The sequence below is a fragment of the Crotalus tigris genome, unplaced genomic scaffold (genome assembly GCF_016545835.1).
Source record: "Crotalus tigris isolate CLP2741 ecotype Arizona unplaced genomic scaffold, ASM1654583v1 scf7180000023772.879304, whole genome shotgun sequence".
NCBI lineage: Eukaryota > Metazoa > Chordata > Lepidosauria > Squamata > Viperidae > Crotalus > Crotalus tigris.
The window spans coordinates 411,676-438,534 of NW_024100175.1; the positions used below are offsets into that span (position 1 = coordinate 411,676).

The window sequence follows — 26,859 nt, forward strand, 5'->3', positions numbered from 1 at the left end:
AATGACAAAGAAAAAAGGTAAAGTTCCTCAGTTACTTTGCTTTGATCAAAGGGCATGTGGAACTCCAGACTGTAATCTACAGTGCAGAATAAAAGAAGCCATCTGACACACATATCCTCCATTTCCTATTAATACAAAAGCACTATTCAATACAGGAATAGATTTTAAATATATATATTTAAATGTGTCAAGATTGGAAAAGCTAGCTAAGAAAACAGAAATGAAGAACATTGGGAACAAATGCCATCTGAAAGAAAAAAACTGAAACTAGAAACTGGAAAAGAATAGATAACTTGGGACATCCATCCTTTAAATATTTACCTGTGAGTTCTTTAACTAAACTCAGTGGAACCAATGTCTGGGTAGAGATGCAAAGGTTGCACTCTAAGTAAATGAAGATCATTGTGGAAAGCAAAACTCTAAAGGGCAACCATATGTTATTTATACCATACTGAATGAAACATCAATAGCTCATATAGTTTAAAATGCCCACGCTTAAGTTTCTTAGGTTGAATTAGTGAATGTCCTTTTTAATACACCCTCCCCACATCCTTACTGCAGTAACAATCTTAAGGAAATTAGACCATCAAAACAGAAATTCAAACATTCAGAGGTGGTGGTGGTAGAGGGAGCTACAATTCAAGGAACCACTATTTATCCAATGGTTAAACTCCAACTGTATGTCATAGTGTAAGAAAATGTGTAATTTTTTTACTTGCAATATGTAATATTCACTTATGAAAATTTAATATTACCTTTTTTGTTTTTCACAAACGATGCAAAACTGAATTATTCTTGTTTACACTGGATTTTACATCATGTTATCTTTGGTTTAAAATACCTCCATAGGAACCTGTTATCAGAGATTTCTATTTGTATTTAAAATCTAATATAAGCTGCTGATATTTAATCTACAGTGAGAGAGTATTAAGAAGCCAGGCATAGAAATCTGGGATATATGAAAGTGCCGAAATCATTAATGACAGTTAAAGAGTGCAAAATGTACATTCTTTATTCTGCCATACAGAACAAAATTTGATTTTTCAAAATATAAAAGTAATGGCAGCTCTGTATGCTGTCCATTGGCTTCTAAGCGTAAAGCACATGTACTTTCCAGTTTCATTGCACATTGTTTACAGGTGTGATGTTTTTTATTTACATGTGTTTGGGCAACATCATTTTTTCCTAGTACATGTTATATCATGGACATAAAATTCAAACAATACAACTCAAAAGGATACTTATATTTAAAAAAAAAATCTTTGTCTAATAATTAAATGCAAATCTTTCTCCTGGGAGTATCTCTGATTTAATTACCGCCATCATATCTAGTATCAAAAACTGATTATTGCAAATAAATAATCTGTGCTTCTCAAATACCCACTTCTGAGGCAGGATGTTCACACCTGCAGTTAGTTAGCTGGCAGCATAAAAAGAACCAGTTCCTTTTTAACCAGTTTGATTCAACATTGAGTATTACGTAAAATATTTGACTTGACAATTATAAATACTTGGAAAAGACATGAAATCCCAGATAATCTTTTTTTTTAATCAAAATATATTCTGTACTTGTGGACTTTGCATAAATTTATGCCAACATACAAATGATCTGCAGATATTTCACTGTCTGACTCTTGACTGTCTGTCCACTCTCAATTAGTATTTCCATCAGGAATTATTCCAGTGGTCCCCTAGTTAATAGGCTGAAAAATGAGATTTACAAATGTAAGCCTAAAGAACTATTACTAACACTAAATGTTTAAAGTTCTAGAAATATTAGTTCCAGCAAAAATAATGCTTTTGTGGCTTCCTAAAGGAACAATAGTGGCAATTTATTACTTGATCAAATGAAATTACAGCTTTTATTTACATTCCATTTTACTAGAAAAATCAGTCCAAATTCAATTTTAATTTTAGTGTTAATTTAGTTTAATGCTCATATTAATAATAATGCTCAATTTTTAATTGGGGAATGCACTTTCCTATCGCATGAAACCAATGCATCACCCACACTCTTCCAGTAAGATCCTACAGTTTAGAAGACTGTGGGAAACGAAATGGTAAAAGGGGAACTAGAGAAAAACTACCGTATTTTCCAGCGTATAAGACGATTTTCTAAAGCATGCAAATCGGCTCCGAAGTCGGGGGTCGTCTTACACGCCGAGTTGTCTTATACGCCGGAAATTACGGTAGTTTCCGGCGTATAAGACGACTTTCTAAGCATGCAAATCGGCTCCGAAGTCGGAGTCGTCTTATGCGCCGAGTCGTCCTATACACCGGAAAATACGGTACACTTCATCCTCCTCCAGTGACAACTCTCTGCTGCGTTCTTGCTCTGGATGGAGGTGCTAAAGAAAATATCTAATATTTAGCTAATAATAATATTTAGCACACTTAAAAATAATTTATAGTTTTTGGCACTGGTTTGCTCTCCAACCTTGTTTCAATTGAAACAAACTTGGAGATCAAACCACTGCCAAAATCTAAAACCTGAGCTACAAATATTTTCTATTATTTCAATAATTTATAGTACCTGACTTCTTTTAAGCTTCATAATATGGCAGTTTTTCAAAACCAAAAGTAATGACATGAAAAACCTATCCTTTATATTATTTTCACTCAAGCTACAGCAAAGCTTTTATGACTTTTGTTTTTAATCTATTAAAGGAAGTTACCAAAGGAAAAATTGGTTTTCCTCCAAAAGAAGTAACTTTGTTAGAAAGTGAGCTAATTATGTTAAAAATGTGGAAATGTCACGTTACACTTGTTGACTCATGCAATCCTACAAACTCAGATAATTTCCCCTCTATTATCTTCCTAATTAACATAATTAAACAGCCATTTCATCAACCATATGGGATGCTGACTGATGTTATAAAAAGATACATTTTTTTCCAAGCCTTGCAAGATTAAAAGGCCCTTAGGTAATTTTAGGCATATATAATTGTCAACTGCTTCTCATTCCACATTCATAAGAAATACTATTTGACCACTGCAGCATTTGGATATTTTTTCCTCTTTATCAAAAACATAAGAAGTGCTATAAAGAATATCTACTTTTTAGTATTAGTTACTGTTTAGTCTATGGCAGTGGTGGCGAACCTATGGCACGGGTGCCATAGGCGGCACTCAGAGCCCTCTCTGTGGGCACACGCACCGTCGCCCCAGTCCTAAGCCTTCAGCTGGGTTTTATAACCTTTTCGCTTTAGGCCTCTGCTGCTGTGTGCAAAAAAAAAAAAAAAAAAAAGTTTCAATCAATCAGTCAATTTCAACTTCTCACGGGAAAAAAAGGTCCTGCAAAGTTGGAATAATTGATTGAACTTTTTAGTCCCACCCAATCTGCCATTACCACAACCACACCCACCCAATGGGCCACACCCACCCAATGGGCCACACCCACCCGGCACCCGATGATGCGTAAGTGGGTTTTGGGTTGCAGTTTGGGCACTCGGTCTCTAAAAGATTCGACATCACTGTCTATGGGGCATATAATTTCAGATAAGTATGCATCCATGCATACTGTTATTGGATTTATTCCTATTACATTCTATACTACGGTATTATCAAGGCCTGTTCCCATTGTATATTTTTAGGAAAATAGGCTTGAATATATTGGGACATTTAGCTTTTACTTCATTTTTATTTCAATTTCTCTTTTACTATATAATTCATAATTGGTAAATCCTATTCCAGACTCTTCTAATAGATGATGAGTTACGATTATGCGGCATACTATTACAAAATATAGTTTTCAAAATATATTACATATTTCAGCAAGAATGACTGATTCCTATGCCACAAAATCTTTTTTCTTAAAAATGAAAAGGCTTTTTTAAAAAAAAAACATCGATGTTGTGCTTATAACAGCTCAATTTTATGTATGTCTATTCAGAATTAAGCCTTATTAATCTGATATAAATGGATATAAGTTTCAGCCTAAATTCTCTGAAGTGGATCATAGAAAGGAATGTTTTAAACAAATGCTGTTCCATATAAATGGGTCTCCCAGAAAATATATTAAATTAAATTTAAAAACAGATGAATAGGCCATATTAGCCATATTTTAATAACCATTATCTAATCATGAAAAACTTGAATAATTTATTATAAGATTTCTGCAAGCAATTATCTCCTGGATAAGCATACAAAATAATGTTAGACTTCTTTTTAAAATGGATATTTTATATACCTTCTGCAGTAATTAGAAAATTATCTACTTTGATTTTAAATAATTTTAACCTGTACTATGATGTCATTTAAATACTACACACCATAGATATAAAAAAGAAATGTTCAGCCTGAGAAGCAGTGAATCCACAATGTTAAAACTGTTTAAGAAACAGTCTGCTTTAAGACAATTTAATTACCGTAAATGCCGGCGTACAAGGCGACCCGGCGTATAAGACGACCCCCGCCTTTATAGCAGGGCCGCATTCCTAGAACGTCGTCTTATACACCGGAAACTACCAGTATTTCCGGCGTATAAGACGACTCGGCGTATAAGACGACCCCCGTCTTTGGCGCCAATTTCAGCACTCGCGGAAGTCGTCTTATACGCCAGCATTTACGGTACCTGAGACTTGCCATTTGAAGACTGCTTCTAAAATCATCTTTAGGATCACACTGAAATTGGAAGAAATATAGATCCTGCTAGTTTAATGGTCTGTTTCTTGCTTTAGATACATTTAGAAATGTGCACAATAATGTTATTCAGATACTGAAATGCTGAACTGTCATTTTAATCAGAACATTCAAATCAAATTAAATGTTTTTATCATAAAGGCTCAACAAAAAATCAAACTGGTTTCTTTGGGCACATATTGTATACCAATATATTGGTATCTTTGCCCTTTTGCTGTGAGGTGACAGTGATTAATTTAGAAAAGGAGATTGTGGAATTAGTAATGCAGATGCTGAAAGGCAAGTGGCAAGACTTTAAAAGAAGATTATCTGCAAATATGCTACTTGTTCCCCACTCTACTGGCACTTACCCATAAGGTAAAAGTCCAATATGACCAAAGCCAAATCAATGGTAGTGTGCAGAATGTCAGCCAAACAAACAACATAAAACAAATCATATGTTATCTGTGGTCACTTCTTCAGGGTTAGTCCAAGAACTCATAACTTACATTCTTCTGTCCTTCCTTGTTTATTCAATTAAACATGTAATGGTTAATAAACTGACGTAGTCCAAAGTTAGTAGGTTGTATTATAACATTTATTAAAATAATGCTATGGGTTAATAGAAACAGCAAAGAACCAAAGAATTAAAATGCAAGCTATGTAAAAACCCAACTAAAACCCAAATATGTCTAATGTATTCAATCCAGTAGCTAACTAAAAGCCTAAGAAAGACAACACTCCCAATATAATAATAAAGTACTGCAAAACAATTAGCAATTTTCAGTTATCAAAATTGTAGGTTTTGCATTTTTGTATCCTTTTCTCAATCAGGAAAAATTATTCTGAATGTTATATAACATACATATAAAACAAGATAGAAAAATACATTATAAACTTGTAACAATGGCTGTAAATACATTATCTTACATGTTTCTCATAGGCAATAGGTTGGTTATGTTACATACATAGCATCAAACTAAGATAAAAGAATAGACAAATACATGTCATCTGTACGGTTACATACAAGCGACACTCCCATATACCCACTCTAAAAATTACATAATACTGTCAGAAAAAAGACTTATAACTACAAATTTTAAGAAAGAAAAATTCAATAAAGGATGATAATACTGAGAACCAAGGCATTCAGAGATTCAAAAGTCATGCTTTAAGTTGATCCAAAATGTTATCAACCAAGTTTTCAAACTTTTTTTCAGAACAAATATTACTTTTAGAAGTCACACTTCTCTCAAGAAGAGACCTCTGATCAGCATCTAAAAATGTCCAGGTTTATCACAGTTGAGATGAAACTGGATCAAATACTGGTAACGTTATAGCAATCCTCTCTCCAAAATGTTTGAGTGTCGCAAGTTTATTCAACCAAACAAAAATCAAAATGGCACAGCATATACCAAAAGTAAAACCAAATAAAAAATAACAAAAATGTTATGTAACAGGAAGACAAAGCCAGTGGCAGAATAAAAGGAAAGCTAGCTGCATACAAAAAGATGAATGTTTATTGCATAGTAAATAAACTGATACTTGTTTCCAGGTGAGACACAATGTTGATAAAGTCACCATGCAGATGCTTAAAAATAAGCCCTCTTATCTAACTTACTATTGACCTTTGATTTGGAAACTGTGAAGGTTTTAGGAGAATAAGCTGACACAATGTAAAGGGCAAGGTATCACCTGGTCTTTGCCAATTTGCTTCAAAGCTGTGACCATGTTGATACTGGCTCATTAATTTTACACTCCACTTTTGTGCGTAAAGTGTTTTTGAACACTAGTGTTAATTAATACTAATTCAGCCACACAAACGTCTTTTAAAAATTCAAACTGAACCACAGCTGGATTTTCCAAGATAGTATATCCTCTTTAATGGAAAGTGCAACCAGTAGTTAACATTCCTCAAGTAGAAGTTTCATGAAAAATCATGTAAATCCATACGCACTTGGCATTGTAGCTAAAACATCCAGAACTTATAACATGCTCAATCTTAATGTTTGATTAGTCATGGATGAAATTATATGGGAGCAAGTTTAAGTTCCCTTGTAGTTTCCTGCATCTAGTTCAATCAGAAAAAAAGATAACTAATCTCTAAATAATAATAAAAAACCCAAACACTTGCTATTCTATTATTACTGTAATCTTATAATTTGATTTTGAATGAAACTGTATCGTAGAACCCTTTGGTTTAAGGCTGAGCAAGTATTATAAAAATATATTGTCTACAATTGAAGAGGGAACATGTTACAAAAATATTGCAGTTGGCTGTTGGTGGAACAATTCTATTTCACAGTTTGGGATCTGGCAAGGTTGTATCATGCTGTGGCAAAAACCAGGTAATTTTAATAGTCAACTCATTTGTCTTTCCTCACAGCTTCTTTTCACATACTGGGCGGACTGAGTGGCATGCATTAACTTGCTGTCTTAGGGAGGAGCTGATTATACAACACACCTGACTAAATGACCATGAAGAAAATAAGGCACTTTCTTTTCTTTATACTTATTCCAATACTTAAAAAATAAAAAAAGAAAGACGAAAAGGCTCTTTTGGTCTTTTGTTTCTCGACAACCACCAGAAAAAAATCATTTAATGAAATAAAGGGTTTCTTTGTTCTTTTTTCGTTTTTATAACACTTGAAAGTATAAAATGCTACATTTCCAAAAATATATATTTCTTCTGCACCAGCACCCTTGTATAGTAAAAGTATCTACTTTTTTCAATTTGTTTCAATGCACTACACTTTATCTACAATTTCATTACATGTATACAGCAAATAGGCAAGCATGGCTTTTATATCCTTATGAATTTACTCTATACAGGGAGGCTTAAAAAAATATTTGAACAGTTTGCCCAGTAATGTGACACATAATGCATGTACCTTGTACTCATGTAATTTTTAAAAGGAAGTTAATGTATAGTAAAATAACTGTATCTCAGCATTAGCTTCGATAGGGTTGCTGTCTTTTAATGCATTGATGTGGTTCAAAAATTCAGTAATCTATTTTTCATGGCACTTTTTTTTTCTTAAAAACACCCAATTTGGCAGGTAATATAAAAAAGGCTGCATCTTCTGCCCTTTGAGGGCATTGGTAGTGATTACACTGCATGTCAAATTTTGAATACTTTTAGGAATCCCTTCACCAATGAGATCACTGACCAAAGGTTCATGCATGATGCATCATCACACAGTACATTCAAAGAGAGCTTTGACTTCTTTATGAGAAGAGTAAGATTCCTAGAAGTGTCACAGTAACTGCCTCTGACATCAGGGAGTTAAGGGACATCTGCTTCCATCTCTTAAATGAGGCCCTCCTTACCATTTTTAGGGTGGGACACTAAAAGATGATCAGTGCGGAAGGATGAATTGGACCTTATTGCTTTACTACTATTCAGTGCAGGTTCTAGAACCACTTTCACCCAAACAGGGAAAAAAAGCTGAGTTGGAGGACAACAAATTCTTTGTCTTTTTGTTAGATGGTAAGACGAACGGACAAATGCCTCAGCTCGCTGCACTGAAGACAGACAAGCAAAGGCGATTACCAGTTAACTGATCAGCAGGCAGGCATGGTCAGGTCATCATTGGGTGAAGAGTTCAGAGGTCAGAAGGTCATAGGTTAGTTGCCGGTGGCGGCTGGGTGGTTAGAAACAAAAAAAACAAAAAACAAAAAAAAACAAAAAAGAAAGAAAGATAGAGAAGAGATTAGTTTCAGCTAGTGACGGCTTAATGACAACATGAAAACTAATCACAACTAATAAAAACAAGCATGTTTAATTCTGACATACTGCTTGACACCATCTACAAATGCAATAAAAATCATGACAGTCTAGTATCATGATTTGAACATATGAAGGAGAAGCCCAGTTCCCACAAAACTGGTTAACAAGGAAAAATAGAAATAAAAATATAACTAATGGTTAGTAGCAGTCAATGAAAGAAAAAACAAAACAAAACAAAACAAAATGATGAACAATTTCTGGAACTTGATAAAAGAATTGAGAACAGTCAGTGCACCATATCAGTATCTGACTGCTATTAAGCATTAGTATTCTCCCATGTGCAAGCAATCAAAGCAACTAGTAATGATGAATGTGATTATTAATACTGACTGTTAAGAGAAATGAATCTAAGAAATTTGACTTGACATTTGATTTCACAAACTACGGGCCAAACAAGTTTTTTGTTCAATAAATTTTATTGCTTTTCAATGATTCTATTTACAATCAACACTGAACTTCTTGGCTTCATGATACAAAGCAATACTAAATTGAAGTCTAGAAGAGTAGGCATCGTTCATGGGAAACAGAAAAAGCCCAAATGTTCTAGCCATCTTTTTCCTTCTTTAAAAAAAACAAACAAACAACTATCTTACAGATATAGGACACTAAGAAAATGCACTTGTATGTAAACACTGTAAAAGTCCTGCCATTTAAAATTCTATATTTAAAATGCTCTAGTTACATCAAAAATATAGGAAATCTAATTGATACTAATAAGGCATTTTAAAAACTACAGTTCTTTTTTTCAAAGCTAATACTTTGCAAATACAATAAAATTTGACATTTCATATACATTCCTGCTTTATATTTTTATATTTTAAAAGAAGCCACCTGTAAATACTATTTTCTTTTCCAAAACACACAAATATTACAATAAAACATAAAAAAGTTCTCAAGTGGAAAGTTATCATTCCCATTTGTCTTGAGCTGTTTCTTCTTTAATCACTCTCTTTCTCATTCTCCTTCAACAACTTGGTCCACTTTACAGTAGTACAAATTTTAAGACTCATTCAACAGCTTTATTATCTCTAATAAATTCTGAGGTTTGATAAGAATATTTGTACTGTTGCCATTGACTAAAGCAGAGGAGATGAAAGTGAGAAAGGTGTTCAGTGCAAAGTCAGAGTTGTGCTATTTTAAAAAATGAATTCAGTAGGTGCAATGTTCACAGATAGCACATTTTTAAAGGCCGTACATCTTGGGTTGGCTTTATATTATTTCTATGGCCTATCATTTAGGCTACAGTTCATGAACTCTAAAACCATTACTGTTGTAACTTAAATGATACCTTATTTTCCCTGATTTTTTTTAAAAAAATGCTGAGAAGTGGGGTTTTAAATTAAAAAATATTGTAAAAAAACTTTAAATTAATAAATATTTAATGTGGCATTATCTTGCCACCATAAAAATGTGTATTAGATATCCAGAATCTTAAAGTGTTCTTGGTACTTACTACAATTTTGATTAATATGGTATTACAATTTGTAGATATAAATTATGTGAAAACTGGCTTTGAGAAAAACACTGTTATAGTTTCAGCACTGCCATTTCTTGTGTATTTAAATCAATGCAAGCTATCATAAGATACGAGTACACCTGTGATACATCCTCTGCCAAGTCCCTGACCATCTACAGTACACACAGGTTTGTCAAGTGTGCAACACCATTACAGTTTATTACAATTAAATCAGTCAGTCTCTCTGTTACACAAATTCAGTTTTATATTATTTATATGGCGGGGCTTTAGGAGAAATTATGTGATCTCTTTAATTCTCAGAGAAATGAATTCTGAAAAGTTGGGAGCTCTTGCTTTAAACACAATGCTTACATATAAGCCAGCATTTAGAATAAATTCTTTAATCAGACGATACAATAATGGGATAGTTATTTTAAAATCTCCGTTAACCAATGATCAAATTAATGCATATGCTAGCTTCAGTTAACTTCTCATAGTTTTTCTTAAGAACAGAAAGTGGTTCAGTTTATTGACATTGAATTTTAACACATATTGGACTGGACAATTATTCAAACATATGTAAAGCTATACAGTTAGGTTACAGTTAGGTTAAAACAATGGAATTTTCAACTTGGTTGCACGCAACAAATGAAACTTGAATGGGGAACCAAGTGATATAAATAAAAAAATCTATTAATGACAAAAACTAGTATAATCTTCTACTCTTTTAAACTACTGTCCACAATTCAAAACAAATAAACAAAGCCACCTCAGAGTTTGATGGAATCTGGAATTATTCATCATGTTCACTTATGTCACGTTTATCTGAATCATATACCACCATTAGTAAAACCAATTATTAGGGAGAAAATAGTCTATACAATGGTAATTATAACTAAGATGTACTTTGGAACAATCTACTACTAAAGTGCATGCTACATGCTCTCAAATCTTAATAAAATATAAATATATATCTTAATACAATGTCTGCAAATTAGTTTTAACAAATCTCTCCTAAACTTACACAACATTGTTTCTAATAACTGCCAACTCTAGATACAATTAAAAATTCAGTCACAAACTGAACTAGCGCCCAAACTTCAAAGTCTTCTAGATACAAAAACTTAAAAACTAGTTGATTCTCTGGCCCAGTAACTATCCAACACAGTTGTCTCAATCAGCAGTGAAATATGATTTTTCTCCCCATTCCAGTTGATATATCTGTCCTGATTCCGTTAACTTTAGATATCCACATGGGACCATAATTTGCAAAAGAGAAGAATCAATAAAGTGAGTTTATAGCATATTTTTTTCACATTAAACAACACTCACATGTGGCATCCAAGAAGAATGGAAGTAGGAATGCATGATCTTGCTCCCTCATTATATGTACAAAAGGTATTTTTCTCAGAAGTGAACATTCATAACGGTGATTCAATACAAACAACAATGTTTTTTTTTTTCAGAAAAGAAAATCTTTTAAAATACAATGTGGCATTTCTGAAATACTGCAGAAAGTACCTATCTAGTTTGGAATGTTTCTAACAATGAGCTCCTATGGCATGAGCTCAAGAACTGGTTAAAAGTTAAAAATAAAGGCACTGGTATTAATTTAGGATTTGAAATATCATTTTGCAATAAAATTTCTTATTATCTGAATTTATTCTAGTTCAATATTACAAATGTACTCCAACAACTAAAATTTTGCATTCTAATCAGACAATACAACCTAAGTTAATCCTCACAATACCTCTGTCAACTACAGGAGGTATATTGATATCACAACTGAATTGCCAAATTCAGAAACCAAAACAATATTACAGTGGAACAAATGTTCCTGAACTGTCATACTGCTTTCAGTAGTAAATTCAATGTCAATAAACCGAGAAGTCATTTCTCACAAGAAAAGAACATCATTCAAAGGCCTATAAATTTACAAGGAATGTAAATTGCATCATATAAAGGAGAAAATGAAAACTTATTTTCCCTTCAATAACCAAGCCAAGCAAGTTTTTTGCTTTGCCTACCAAAATATCAAAAGTACTAAGTTCAAAAAATGAATTTTAGTTGCAAATACATTTTTTAAAATCCTAGAAGCTAAGAAAACACACTCAAACTTGAGATATATCACTTTTACTCTCCTTGTTAAATGTGGAGATTTTAGGGCAAATGCCACAAACAACTTGTCAGCAGAGAGGAAATAAATCTTCAATTTTCTCCTGAAATAATACATATAGCACTTACTTCTACCTTATTAAGCACTCATCCATTCATTTTATTTTGCAACACCAATTTGAAATATCTCAAATTATTTAAGAGTCCCAAAGGAAAATCAAATGACCCAACAATATGACACCTACTAGAATTAAATCATAGTGCTCACAAAGGAAGTTATAACTTTGTATACTCAACACACTGAAGTGTGTGTGTGTGTGTGTGTAGATTTTTGATAGAAAGGGTACAGTAGTTTTAAATTGCCAGAAAAGAGTTATGTTCACTTCAATTTAATATAAACATCAATAAAACAGTCAAAATAGAATTTGATTAACCACTTGTGGTGTTGCAAATTTCCATGTACACTCAAAGCATTTCTTATAAGCAAGAACTGCAGAACTAAACTAACCTCTGTCTGCGGTCACAATCCTTTGGTAAGGATGGACACGCATATCGTGCCTTCGAACTTTAGTAGCCACCGCACCTAGTTAAATTGCAATTACCAAGACAGTTAGAAAACATTTGATAAAACATTAACAGCAGGCTTATTAAAATGGATTTTAAATGATCACTTTCTTAAAATACTATTTAAAGAAAGCAACATGTTAAGGCACAGTAGTTTCAAATTTTAACCTTAATATATGAATTATATCTGTGCAGATTAATATTGCATTTATTTTAAACATCCAGGCCTTAACCTGCATTCATTTACAAACTTGATTACAGTATTTCATGAAATCTACTAGACCCAAAGACAATTGAGCTTTACTAGTCACATATTCACTGAAGTGCCTTCCTTGCAGCAGGACTATCTTAAATAATGCCATTTTTAATACTGAAGGTTTTTTTTACAAATTTTTAAACAACTTCCAGTTTTTATCATTTAAAAAAATTATAACACAATTCCTCAAGCCTACAGACTGTTTTAAAAACTAAGTCAATAACTGTGAACTGCAATGAATTAGGTGATTAGTAAAGCAAATAGTACAGAATACATAGCAGTCAGTATACTACCATACACTCATAAATCACAGCTACCTTGCCATAGCACAGGCTACATCAAATTAATAGCATTTTTATTTCTATGTGCAAAAAAGTGCAAGTAAGTCACTGACTGCTAGGCTACATTTTTTTCAAGGCTGCTGAAAACTAAACATTTGTTAAAAGTCAGCTCTGATGAGGTTCATTTAAGACCATTCTTGAATTCTTAGCCTTTCGTTGGGAAAGCCATACCTAAAGATAAAAGGGAATTAAACATTAGTCAACTAAGATTTGATGCTACTGTCAATCCTTCCCATAAATTTCCTAATCTTCCTTAAATTATTTACACGTTTTTCCTAAATTACTTTTCTTTCTAAATCCTAAGATTTTGCCAAAAATATTAGTAAATTGGGGCTTTACAAATTGTTTGAAATAGTTTTCTTTCTTTTTAACAAAGGGGAAGGGGCACATACAAAGCACAAGTTCTCAAACAATTAAAGAGGACTCACTGGAGGAAATAGGCACGCATATGCATGCAAAAATAGCTGAGAACAGCTTATGAACTTAAACAAAAAGATGCAGCTGCTTTAACAATTAAAATTGATAAAGTTCTTACACAATCAAAAGAAAAACTTCAAATAATTTGCTGGCATTCATCACGAAAAATAAAGATGCATATTTCCATAATAATAGTTTTAACACTGTAGCATTTTAGAGCCAACATTTATTAACATATAGTTTATTAGACTTATACTTAATTTTCACAATATAGCAGGAAATAATATATAGCATTTACTTTAGTGATCAGTTTTCAACATCAGAAGCATAGTTTTGACTCTGATATTTTGTTGTAAGAAATGATTATACTCTCTATATTCATAAAATGTATTACATCACCTATTTCAGATTTGATTACTCTTCAGAGTCAAAATTAAAATAAATATTTACACAAAATTCTAAACATTAATTTAAATTAGTAAATCTTTAGTAAGGGTGAACTTAGCTGAAAATTAGTCATAAATTAATACTATGTATAAAACTACATTATTATATTTAAGTTATGATAGGTGACATAGATATCTAAAATGTCAGCATGTAAACATTTCAAACAGAAGCAGTAACTTTTTTTAAAAAATATTTTTTTAAAATTAAAAAATTAAAAATTATAGGATCGTGTCCTATTCTTTAAAAAATCCCTAACTATACAAGATTCCAACAGTCTAGCCCTAAAATTTAATTAACATCTTAATTGCATAGTTAACAATATTTAATGGCGTATTATAAATATCTATGGAAATGCTACATTCATCTTATTTCTGTGTGTTGAACCAAATGAAGTAATGTAAAAAGAAGCATTTATTAGTGATTATAAATATATCTAGACAAGCTAAAGTGTTCCTGAAAATACTATCATCTTGAAAAACTCAAAAAGGAAGTGAAAATGTGAAGCAGCAGATAAATACACAATTGCCCTGTCTTAACACTATTGTTAATTGTAATTAATTTAAAGTAACAGCTATTTTATGTAAAAAGAAGTCTGTTGTGATTACAGTAGTAGAATTGGTATTACAAAAATACTTTTTAATACAGTGAAATATAAAATAACTATGCTGTTTTTTAAATCCCAGAGAAAATGGGAACTGTAGATGTAGGCATGAATTTTAATGCTTTGCAACCAGGCTTAGAATTTTAGGTTAAAAAAAAAAATAAAGATATGGAATTAAATAACTGATTCAAGAGTTCAAATGCCTAGGGATCCTAAAAGGCCAACAGTTAAGCTGTACCATGGATTTCAATGGAAGAGTTTTGCATTCAGTAATACAGTATATTGTATAAAATTCAATCAAGCATGCTTTCACATGCAACTAATTTCTCAAACTGAAATCCATGAGATTTTATGTATGTTTTACTTGGACTATATTTTTGCTCCTGAATATAATCACCAGCAGTAACTACTTTTTAGTCAAGTATTAAAAATGACATAAAACATAATTCATTATGTACATTTAATATAGGAACAGAGCAAAAAAGTAAAATGAACAAAAAGAGCAATATCAAATTAACACTAACTTTTTCTAAGTAATACTAAAATAAAGCATTCATGCTGAAAACCAAGGAACCAAAGTATTAAGAATATCAAATATTTCAATCTCCTAATCTCCACTACAGAAAAAGAAAGTGCAAGTTTTCAAACCCAATATCCTTATTATGTCGGGACACACACTTGTTTTAAAAAGGGAAACACATTTCATTGACAAAAAAAAAAAAAAAATGCTTTCAGAATCTCCCCAAACATAATGGGGCAAGCCATGCTACCTATAATGCTCAATTAAACTGTCTTGGAGAAACTTACCTAATACCCCACTGGGTTCAATAGGATACTCAAGAATTGATGTAGCAGGTGCCAGTGTGTAGGGATATTCATAAGGTGTGTAAATTAAACCAGCTTCAGGTCCTTGGGGAACTATTGCAGCAGTTGGGTGAGGAGTTCCATTTGGCATGACAGCGGTCTGTATTTGTCTGATCAAAGGCATTAAGGTAGGGCCAGCTGGCGTAGGGGTACGCAGGGCAGCTGGTGGGAGAACAGGCGCAGGCCCTGTTATAATCCTTGGAGCCTGGGCTGTTGCTGCAAGAGAAAAGGCAAGGGCTGCTACAGTAAGCAAAGAAATTCAGAAGAAAGTATGGAGACAGTAGTGCAACACATGAAAAAATGGGGAAAGTAGGAAAGTAGGAAAGAAGAAAAAAAATAAAAGGAAACCATTAGTACATGCATTGATCACACAGTGCCAAAGCACACCATTCAAAAGCAACAGCTTTCCATTTCCCAGTGTGAATAAGAATGAACATGCAAAATAAAAGCCAATTTAAAATGGCAGAATAGATTTCTAAAACACAGGTAACACACAGCACAAAAGCTCAATGTAGATCACATATTTTTCATTACCTATGCCTTCAAGACTGCATGAGACTGAGAGGCATGCAGGAAACAAAGAAAATATTGTTGTAATTGCATATGGAATATTAAATAGTGAGATTTCAGCATCTACAGATATTCAGTGAAACTTAGATATACAATGTAATATTTCAGTTGCAACTTAACCAGTAAACATTCTATTAAGTGAGCAAATACATTATAAACATTTGTTGGTATCTCCTGCCCTTTTTCTGAACTATCGCAGCACAGGTGGTGACAAGGATACAGAGAACTTTACTGTGTGCCCTTTCTCCCATTCTAATATAACTAGAAAACAATTCTGTAACTTTTTTTCTCTTGAGACAGGTTGGTAATATAAAAAGTAAAATACAATAAACTGTAAGTAAAGATGAACATTTATGTTAATATATATGTTAACGCTATTTGAAAAATATTTAAATTGCAGTGAGTTCCTAGTTAAGCCTAGTTTTAATAGTTTATCAAAATAGAGCAAAATACTGATATATATATATATATATATATATATATATATATATATATATATATATATATATATATATATATATATATTAAATTGGGTTATGTGCAGGCAGCACTATTTGATTTTTGAAATTTAACATAAAGCTGAACTACTAAAACTATTGACTGATTAATAAAGAATACATAATGAGTCAACTCTGAAGGGAAAGAAAGCTGTAATTTAACAAAAGCAAATAAACAGCATGCTGGTCATGTTATGGGTCATTTAGTCCTGTCTTTCTGTGCAACCTCTTCTGACAGATTCCATTGTTATTTTCTACCCCAGTATGTTTTCCTAACATCACTTGTAAAGCTGTTATTTTACAAATACCATTCCTAGCAATTCACAAGGAGCATGTGCAGAAAAGAGGGGGATGCCTTAAACTGTCATTTACAGTTTAAAAGAACTGTAAATGACAATAGAAATAAAGCTGTGAGATACTGAAGTGTAGCCAATTCATCACAAAAAGGCAGGCTTCAGAGAATCATTCTTTCTCAGGACAACATAACCTGGTAAAGATATCTAAATTTGAAATAATAGAAAATATTTGTAGCTCAGGTTTTAGATTTTGGCAGTGGTTTGCTTCCTCCAACCTTGTTTCAATTTAGTTTCTGAATGTTTCATTACCAGACTAAGTAACATCAGCAGCAGGATTTTCTTGCCCTATTTTCCTTAGATTATAAATGTCTGCCAGTGTGGTCAGTTGGTTGTGTGATTGGTTGTTCGTTTGGAGCTATATTTAAATTGTGAGCAGCTGATTGGTTCTCTTGTTGATTGAAAGTTCGAAAGGTCTGGATTCTTATATATTCATATGCTGGCTCTAGATCAATATGCTTGTTAATTGTTCCTTTGGTAGAATACCAGGCTTCAATAAATTCACATGTGTGGCGGGTGTTGGCATGTGCAATGATTTTTGTTCCTTTCCAAATGATGGTGTTGTTTATTATCAATGTGGTTTGAGATCAGGGATTTTTGCTTGTGCCATTTAATGCTAGTTGATGTTCATGAACCCTTATTTCCAATTGCTTTCCAGTTTGTCCCACATAGAATTGGTTACAATTGTTGCAACTGATTTTGTATACTATGTTGCAGTTGTCTTCCTTTTGTATTTTGTCTTTGACTTTAGATAACTCTTTTCTGAGTGTAAATGTGGGCTATCATTATTCCTAAGGATTTCAGTATTCTGGCAGCCATTATGGATGTCCCTTTGATGTACGGCAGGACTTGTTTTTCTGTTGTGGCTGGCTGTGTATTTATCGGGGTTTGGGTAATAAGCATTGTATTATGAAATTTTGGGGATAGGCATTGCTGAGGAAAATATTGAAAAGGTGTTTCTCTTCTACTTTTCTTAATAATTCAGTGCTGCAGTGTGTTCTGGCTCTATTCTACCAAAGGAGCAATTAACAGGCATATTGATCTAGAGCCAGCATATAATGATGATGATGATGATGATGACGACAACAACAACAACGACAACAACAATAATAATAAAGTTGGAAGGGCCCTTGGAGGTCATGTAGTCCAAACCCTGCTCAGGCAGGAAACCCTATACCATTTCAGACAAATGGCTGTCCAGTCTCCAAACTTGCAGTGTTGGAGCATGCACAATTTCTGGAGGCAGGTTTTTCCCTGATCAATTGTTCTAACTGTCAGAAATGTAAGAAACCAGACCATTTGAACTACCAATCAACAAGAGAATCAATCAGCTGCTCAGAATTTAAATATAGCACCAAACAAACAACCAATCACACAAACAACTGACCACACTGACACACAAGACATTTATCAGCTAAAGAAAATAGGACAAGAAAATCCTGTTGATGGCGTTACCTAGTCTGCAGTGGTGGGATTCAGCCGGTTCACAGGTACAGTAGAACCAGTAGCTAATTTTTTGTTGACTTTGGCAAACCGGCTAAAGCCCTAGCCGAGAAAGGACAGTGGAAGTGCGTGGACGCCACTTCTGGAAGTCTGTTCTGAGCCAGGGAGGCCTCCCAGGCCCAGAACGGTCCACCAGAAGTGCATGGATGCCACTTCCAAAAGTCCATTCTGTGCTGTGAGGCCTCCCAGAAGCAGCATCCATGTAGAGAACCGGTTGTTCAGGTATTTGAATCCCACCACTACTAGTCTGGTAACGAAATGCTCAGAAACTAAATTGAAATAAGCTTGGAGAGCAAACTACTGCCAGAAGGTATCTAAGTTGCCAATGTTTTTTTTAATATGATTCATATACTCATTAATTTGTAGATATTTTAAAATACTCTGGCATCTCCTAGCATGATGGAAATGTAAATCCTAAAGCGGTTATACTAGAAAATGGTGATGCTTTATGATAAATCTAGCAAATATTTCCATAAACAACAGCAAAGGCATGGCAAGATTACTTCTTGAAACTATGAGAGGTCTATCATTGCCTTGGAGCATAAAATCTAAAATCAAAAAACATATCACTAAAAACATGTCAAAATCATCGTATGTGAACCAGTAAATTACTTTCAAAACAAAAGCTTTGGGGCCCAACAGGAAACACAAGTGATTATTAGTGGTCAAGACCAAGTACAAACTAATCAATGCTTCAAAGTTTTAGAAATGTTAACAGTGTTTTTCTAATGGGATTCTGGAGCATGAAAAGAATGTATTGGGATGTGGTTTGAATGCACTATATTATTGAAATCGGAGACCATTAACGAAAATGTTATAGTGCAACATAGACTATGAGAAAAGAACTAAAAGTAAAATTCAGATAAACACTAAATATTAATAGTGATTCAGCTGTCCCCTAAGCTGCTAAAAAATCGTATTACCCAAACCATAGTATTAAAAAAGAAAACTTATACACTATACTAAATTATTTTGTATTTTATAAGAAAGAGTAATCTCTCAAAGCTGTAAATCATTTTTTTATGAAAAGTAAAGAATCTGGGATCAGATGCTAAAATAGGTATCATATTAAATGGCTAAACTTTAAGCAAACCCACACTACTGTAAACTCAATACTTTCATGACCAAATGCAAAATCCCTTTATACTGCAGGTACAAATTCATTTTAAAGCTCTGCAACTCAATGTCCCTACAAGTTTATTAAGAAAAGTTAGGAACGTTTCAAATGAGTATTGCTTTAATGTATTTATCTTTTATTCCAACTTATGTTTAGATATGTTCTTTTAATGCCATGAATCCAAACAGAGTGTTGCAGCATAATAAAAAAGTATTTTCTTTGTTTAGATTTATTGGTAGTGGTATTGGAGAAATGTATCTCTGGATTCATGTTTTTAAAAGGACTGTTTAATATTTGATAATAATGTAAAATATATGCTGAATTTCCCACACTGCCAATTGCCTGGGAAGCTCTGAGTAATAGATATGTTTAAGCAGGTATTCTGCAAATTTCTGAAATATTGGCTTATCTAAAATTATGGATAAAAGAAATCCAACAGACAATAACTTCCCAAAGCACTGCCAGAGTTCTGAATCAAATTCAGCCTTATTCTGCCATAGAAGGGATCTGCAATCTTGTTTCTACAATTCCTTACATGTGTACATTAGAAAATGAATCAATTTCAGAAACAGATCTGGACCAAATGTTGTGGTAGGCCCTCCTCATACACGAGAAAACCTTGCATTTCCATCAGTTTTGTGATTCATTGAATATAAAAGAGCACTGGTGTGAAGTATAACTTCCTATTATCTATTAGTGGTTAGATAAACCATTCTTATTCTCAAAATGCAATGATTTGCCTGTTAATGTTTCAACATGACTAAAATATAACCCAGTCAGTAAGTGAAAAGTATTTAGTTTTCAAATATCCCCGAAAACATGCATTTGTGAAAACATGCAGAATCAACTAAGAGTGTTTACAAAGTCATCATTACTATTGTATGACTGATCTCAGTATCCACAGCAAAAGAAATGGGGGAAAGTAGAAAACAAACAAAATATTACACAGTATGAACTATGGTCTGATCTCACTACTTTCCTGAAGGTGCCAAGGCTCTGTCCCCACGGCTGAATTAAGCAGAATTTATTTTGTAGTCACCACAATTAGGAATGTATTTAGTGAAGATTTAGTTAAGAAAAACCAAGAGATCCCCAGAAAATGTGTGCAATACCATTTTCTTTCAACCACAAGCTTTGCTCAATCTGTACTCAATATGGAGTACAAAATATGAACAGAGATATGCATGCTCTGGAAAGCAAGATAATACACATGGGGCAAATACAAAAAGTACTCTATGAGCACCAAGGATATTTGAAAAGGGTATAAAATATCATGTGAGTGACAAAAAGAACTATAACACATTTTGACAGCTTCTATCTGGCATATAAAGAACTTAAATTCTTGTACGCATATGAAAAGTTCTACAGCACTATAGGACTTACGTGATTTGATATTGGCGTCTCGATAGGTACCATTCAGAATTGCAAGTTCCATTAACTGCATCTTTTTAAGGCTATCTTCTCCCTCTGCCTGCACAAATGAAATACATTATTAGCAAAGCAGTTTATAATCTCATAGCACAATTGCAAAGAATTTGATACAAGTTCTAAGTGATATATGAAATAGAAACACATTTATATAAAGGAAACTGATGCTGATGCTGCTCTAGTCACATAATGCCTTTTTATATGCTTTGTAAATTCAAAAGCCTACACCTTCCAATGCACCTATTAGATTTCAAGAATGGGTAAAAGCCACTGTAATTATACTATACTATGACAGTGCTATACAAAATAAATAGAGACTGCTTTCTTCTGGACAGCAATTCCAATGTATAAAACAATGCATGAAATCCTTTCTTTCAAAGGTAAAACAAATTTGGAAGAGGATAGGAAACTTTTTACTGAATTAGAGTTGTACAAAATATACTATGGAAGTAGTTTAAAGGGCTGAATTGAGTCTTAAGTCCAAACTGAAAACTCTCAAATGAATGCCCAACAAACTTCAAATTGTAACACAACTACCAATGCTTCCATGAGAGAAATCTACAAGCACAATATTCAAAGCTATGATCCATGCATATTTGCTACTTATAAGCCGAGTTTGGTTACGAAAACTTTAAGGGATATAATTTCTACAAAATTAAACTGTATGCAGCATTTCTATATCAACAGGCCAAAGTACAAACAGTAAACTAATTTTTTCTTTGTATTTATAAATATTGTTAGTTTGCATTCTAAAATATAATTGATTAGAGTTACTAATAAGCAGTAAACAAAAACTTAAGAATATATTATTTATAAAAATATTTTTATTGAAAAGTTTAACAGCAATAATAAGAAGTAATACAAACTAAAATAGAGGAGGAAAAATGAAAGAAAAGAAAAAACAAAAAGTGCAATAAAAAAGGAAGAGAACACGAGGGGTCCTTGGTGCTCTCTGAGCTTGCTTGTTTCTTGCAGATGTTTCATTACTCAAATTAGGTAACATCATCAGTGCTAGTAAGAAGTGCCATTCACTGTCAGTTTATATTCTAGTGCAGGGGTGTCAGTCGTCACGTCACGTGATGTGTCACGATGTATCGTGACTTTTTCCCCCTTGCCGGAGCTGGGGTGGGTACGGCCTCCATGTGACGCATCCGGCCCACGGGCCGGCAGTTTGACACCCCTGTTCTAGTGACTTGCCTAGCAGTGTTGGTGGGATGGTCTTAGAGATTCTTTGGTTGGGCTCTTTGACTGATGTTGGCTTCTTTGGTAGTTTATTGATTGGGATATTGTTTACTTAATTGTTGGTCTGATGTTAACCTTGGAGTTAATCTATGTTGATCTGGGTGCTGATTGCTGGTGGAGATGAGCTTGGGTGTTGTTGTTTTTTTCCTTTTTGGGCTGAGTGATAGTCTCGCTTACTTAGTCTTACTTACTCAGTTAATTTAAACTTCGCTCTCTAAAGTTAAATCATGACCCTCCAGTCTAATCATCAAAATGATACATCACAAGTTGATTTTTTAAATAAATATATAAATCTCTTATGGATATATATATATATATATATATATATATATATATATATATATATATATATATCTCCATAAGAGATTTCCAATCATCAATAAATGTACACATTATCCTTAGAACATTTAACTATGTACTGTTAATTGCAATATATCACCAATTCACAATTTCTAAAATTTATTTTATTTATATCTTGCCTTTATTATTTCTTTTATAAAAAAACACACGTCAGTGAACATATCTAATATTCCTTCCTCATATTTTCACAACAACAACAACAACAACAATCCTGTGAGATGACTTGGGCTGACTGGCCCAAAGTCAGCTAATTGGCTTTCATTGCTAAGGCAGGACTAGAACTCATGATCTCCTTATTTCTAGTCTGGTGCCTTAAACACTAGATGATACTGCTTAAATCAAATTCTGTAAAAATATAACAGAAAAGAAGCATGTCATTTTAGTTAATTAGCTATTATTAGATTGGCAATTACAGAAAACTGGTACAATGACTGTAGCAGTTTTAGAGATATATTCTTCTAAAACAAACACAATACTGTGTATATCAGTGAACTGAGAAGGAGCCGATTTCAATAAATAAGGAACAATGCTTATGCATGCTTTTCTTTTAGTTTAAAATAAAATAACTTATGCAAGCGTTTCATCTTTGAAATCACAATCGATCATAAACACATACCATCTGAAAAATGATCAGAAAAATATATTATTGAAATGTTAAAAAATTGTTAAAAAAATTGGTGATTACTAGAAATGTGCTTTGTAGGGCTATAGATAGTTGTATTTACTAGGCATTTTAATCCCTGTTGTAGTTTCTGATACCAATATTTTTTTTTGTCTCTAACAATCTTTTTTATTAATTTTTTTCCCCATCAACATATGTTATTTTTTCCAATCAACAAGTTGTCTGGTGTTTGCTAAGCTAATACATGTTCACTTCCTAATCCTTCATTCTTTTCTCTAACCAAGAATAAAATAAATTTCAAATTTTATAATAGTCCGTATCTTCTTTGTCTTTCAGCCTCATAGTTAGTCTGTCCATCTCTGCACATTCCAATATTTTCGTGATTATTTCTTCTTCTGGAGGCAATCCTTCATTTTTCCAGTACTGTGCAAAAATTATTCTTGCTGCTGTGGTAATATGTAGAATTAAATATAATTTCTGCTCATTAATCTTTTCAGACATAATGCCTAGTAAAAAAAGTTCAGGTTTAAAATCCACTTGTTCACCCAATATTTTTTCTAACCACATATGTATCTTTTCCAATAGGCCTTTGCCTTCCCACATGTCCACCAAATATGATAATACGTGCCTATGTTATGTTTACATTTCCAACATCTATCTGACATATTTTTAAACATTTTTGCTAATCTTGCTGGTAGAAGGTGCCATCTATAAAACATTTTATACAGATTTTCTTTGTATGAAGTTGACATTGTTAATTTATAGTTTCTTGCCCATAACATTTGCCATTTTTCTAATTCTATATCATAACAAAAAAAATTTGCCCATCTTATATCATTGTTTCTTTCACTTGTTCACTTTCCATATCTAAAATTAACAAAAAATATACATTTTCTTAATTAATTTCTCATCCGAGGTTAACAAAATCTTATCAAACATTCTGATCCTTGTAAAATCCATACATTTTTACATCTTTTTCATATCTACTTTGTATCTGCAAATGTGCCCACCAGGACAAATTTATTCCTAAATTTTCCAATTCTTGTTTAGATTTCAATTTCCCATCAATATCTAAAATATCTTTATATGTTCATACTTTTTCAAAATCTACCAGATTCAGATGTATAAATGCCTCCATCGTTGATAACCTACCCTGGAATTTTTGAATATATTTTAGTTTTAATTTTTTTCCTATACTGTTAGTAAGGCATTTCTTATAAAATGATTTTGAAAGTACTTATGAACTTATGTTTTTCCCATACCATAAAAAAGCATGCCACCCCAATTGTAAATCATGTCCCTCTAAATACAATAACCTTTTATTTCTGAGTGTTATCCACTCTTTCACCCATATTAACACAGATGCTTGATAATACAATGTCCATTCAGGCAACCCAAAACCTCTATTTTCCTTAGCATCTTGTAATGTTTTCATCTTAATTCTAGCTTTTTTCCCCTGCCAAATAAAGTTCAAAACCAATGAATTTAAATTTTGAAAGAATTTTCTCTCAAGTTTTATCGGGATCATTTGAAATAAAAATAAAATCTTCGGCTACACATTCATTTTTACTGTAGCAATTCTTCCTAATATTGACAATTGGAGATTTTTCCATCTTTCCAAATCTAGCTTTATTTGCTTCAATAATTTTATATAATTGTCTTCTTTTATTGACGAACATTTAGCCGAAAGATGAATACCTAAATATTTAACTTTTTTCACTATTTGTACCTCTGTTTTCTCTAGTATTTGCCTTTTTTGTTTATCTGTGAGGTTCTTTACTATTACTTTAGTTTTATCTTTATTTATTTTTAGTCCTGCCACTTTTCCATATTCTTCTATCTTTTCCCATAGTTTAGGAATCATCTCTAAAGTTTCTTCCAAAATAAACACTAAATTATCGGCAAATGCTTGTAACTTATATGTTTCATCTTTTATTTTCAATCCTTTAATTTCTATATCTTGTCTTATCCTTTTATTTAATACTTCCAGAGTAAAGATAAATAATAATGGGGATAGTGGACATCCTTGTCTCGTGCCTTTCCTTATCTCAAAGTTCTCAGTATGATCTCCATTCACTATCACTTTTGCTGTCTGGTTACTATATATAGTTTTTATCATATTTATAAAATTCTTTCCAAAATCCATTATTTGTAATTGTTAAACCATAAATTGCCAAGAAACATTGTCAAACGCTTTTTGAGCGTCTAAAAACACTAATGCTAATTGTTTCCCTGGGTGTAGTTCATAAAATTCTAATACGTCCATTATCACCCTTAAATTATTTTTGATTTGTCTCTTCGGTAAAAAGCCGTTTTGATCTGGATGTATAAACTCAATTAAGTATCTTTTCAGTCTCTCTGCCATTATTGAAGTAAAAATTTTGTAATCCACAAGAGTAATGAAATCGGTCTATAGTTCTTAATATACATCAAGTCTGAATCTTCTTTTTGGTATCAAAGTACCGTAAATGCCGGCGTATAAGACGCCTTCCGCGAGCGCTGAAATCGGCGCCAAAGACGGGGGTCGTCTTATACGCCGAGTTGTCTTATACGCCGGAAATACTGGTAGTTTCCGGCGTATAAGACGACATTCTAGGAATGCGGCCCGGCTATAAAGACGGGGGGCGTCTTATACGTCGGGTCGCCTAATACGCCAGCATATACGGTAATATTTGCTTCTATCCATGTATTTGGGAGTTTGGCCTCTAACAATAGTCCATTGCAAACCTCTTTCAGTGGTTCGCTTAATATATCTTGTAGCTTTTTATAAAGTTCCTCCGGTAGCCTGTCTGGGCCTGGTATTTTCCCGTTCTTTTGTCGTTTTATAGCCTCTAAGATCTCCATCACTGTTATTCTGTCTTCTAACATAGTTTTGAATGTCTCTGGAATCTTTGACAATTTACTTTCTTCTAAATATTGAACAATTCTCTCTTTTGCAGCCTCCTCTTTGCCATACAATTCCATATACCGTATATGCCGGCATACAAGGCGACCCGGCGTATAAGACGACCCCCGTCTTTATTACTGGGCCGCATTCCTAGAACGTCATCTTATACGCCGGAAACTACCAGTATTTCCGGCGTATAAGACTACTCGGCGTATAAGATGACCCCCATCTTTGGCGCCGATTTCAGAGCTCGCGGAAGTCGCCTTATACGCCGGCATTTATGGTAATAATTCTTGATTATCTTTTTTATTTCTTCCTTTTAAAATTGTAAACAACCTTTCCCATCTACTAAATTATGTATTATTTTCTTCTCTTTTTGTTTTTTAAGCTTATAAGCTAGCCATCTTCCTGGCTTGTTAGCATTTTCAAAGAAATTTTGTTTTGCTCTCTTTATTTGTTCCGCCAATTTTTCTGAGTCCAACAAATTCAGCTTATGTTTTATTATTTCCATTTCTCTTTTCAAAGTCTTTTCCTGCGGGTTTTGTTGTAATTCTGTCTCTAATTTTCTAAATTCTTCTTTTAATAATAAATATTGCTGTCTTCTCTGTTTGTTTTTCTTTGCCATATACGTTATAGCTATACCTCTAAAATACGCTTTAGCTGTATCCCATACATTTTGTAATGATGTATCTTCTTCTTTATTTTCTTTAAAGAAGAATTCCATTTCTTTTTTGGCCAAGTCTATAAATTCTTTATCTTTTAGTATAGATTGATTTAAAATCCATCTTGGTTTTTTTTAATACTCCTTT

At 32.9% G+C, this 26,859-nt stretch overlaps 1 protein-coding gene across 7 annotated transcripts in view; it reads right to left on the bottom strand.

The window, feature by feature from the left end:
- Positions 1 to 5,199: 5,199 nt before the first annotated feature.
- QKI (QKI, KH domain containing RNA binding) overlaps positions 5,200 to 26,859 on the bottom strand; it is a 142,419-nt gene continuing 120,759 nt past the window's right edge. The window contains exons 5-9 of one of the 7 annotated variants that reach the window (XM_039321635.1): positions 20,895 to 20,982; positions 16,006 to 16,029; positions 15,415 to 15,687; positions 12,490 to 12,564; positions 5,200 to 8,264 (exon numbers count right to left, since the gene is read on the bottom strand). In XM_039321635.1, the coding sequence (XP_039177569.1) occupies positions 8,248 to 8,264; positions 12,490 to 12,564; positions 15,415 to 15,687; positions 16,006 to 16,029; positions 20,895 to 20,982 (477 nt within the window). In that variant the 3' untranslated portion in view covers positions 5,200 to 8,247. Of the gene's footprint in view, positions 8,265 to 8,807; positions 13,314 to 15,414; positions 15,712 to 16,005; positions 16,030 to 20,894; positions 20,983 to 26,859 lie in introns of those variants that run through there. The other 6 variants (XR_005553989.1, XM_039321637.1, XM_039321636.1 and 3 more) reach the window with 6 other exon arrangements.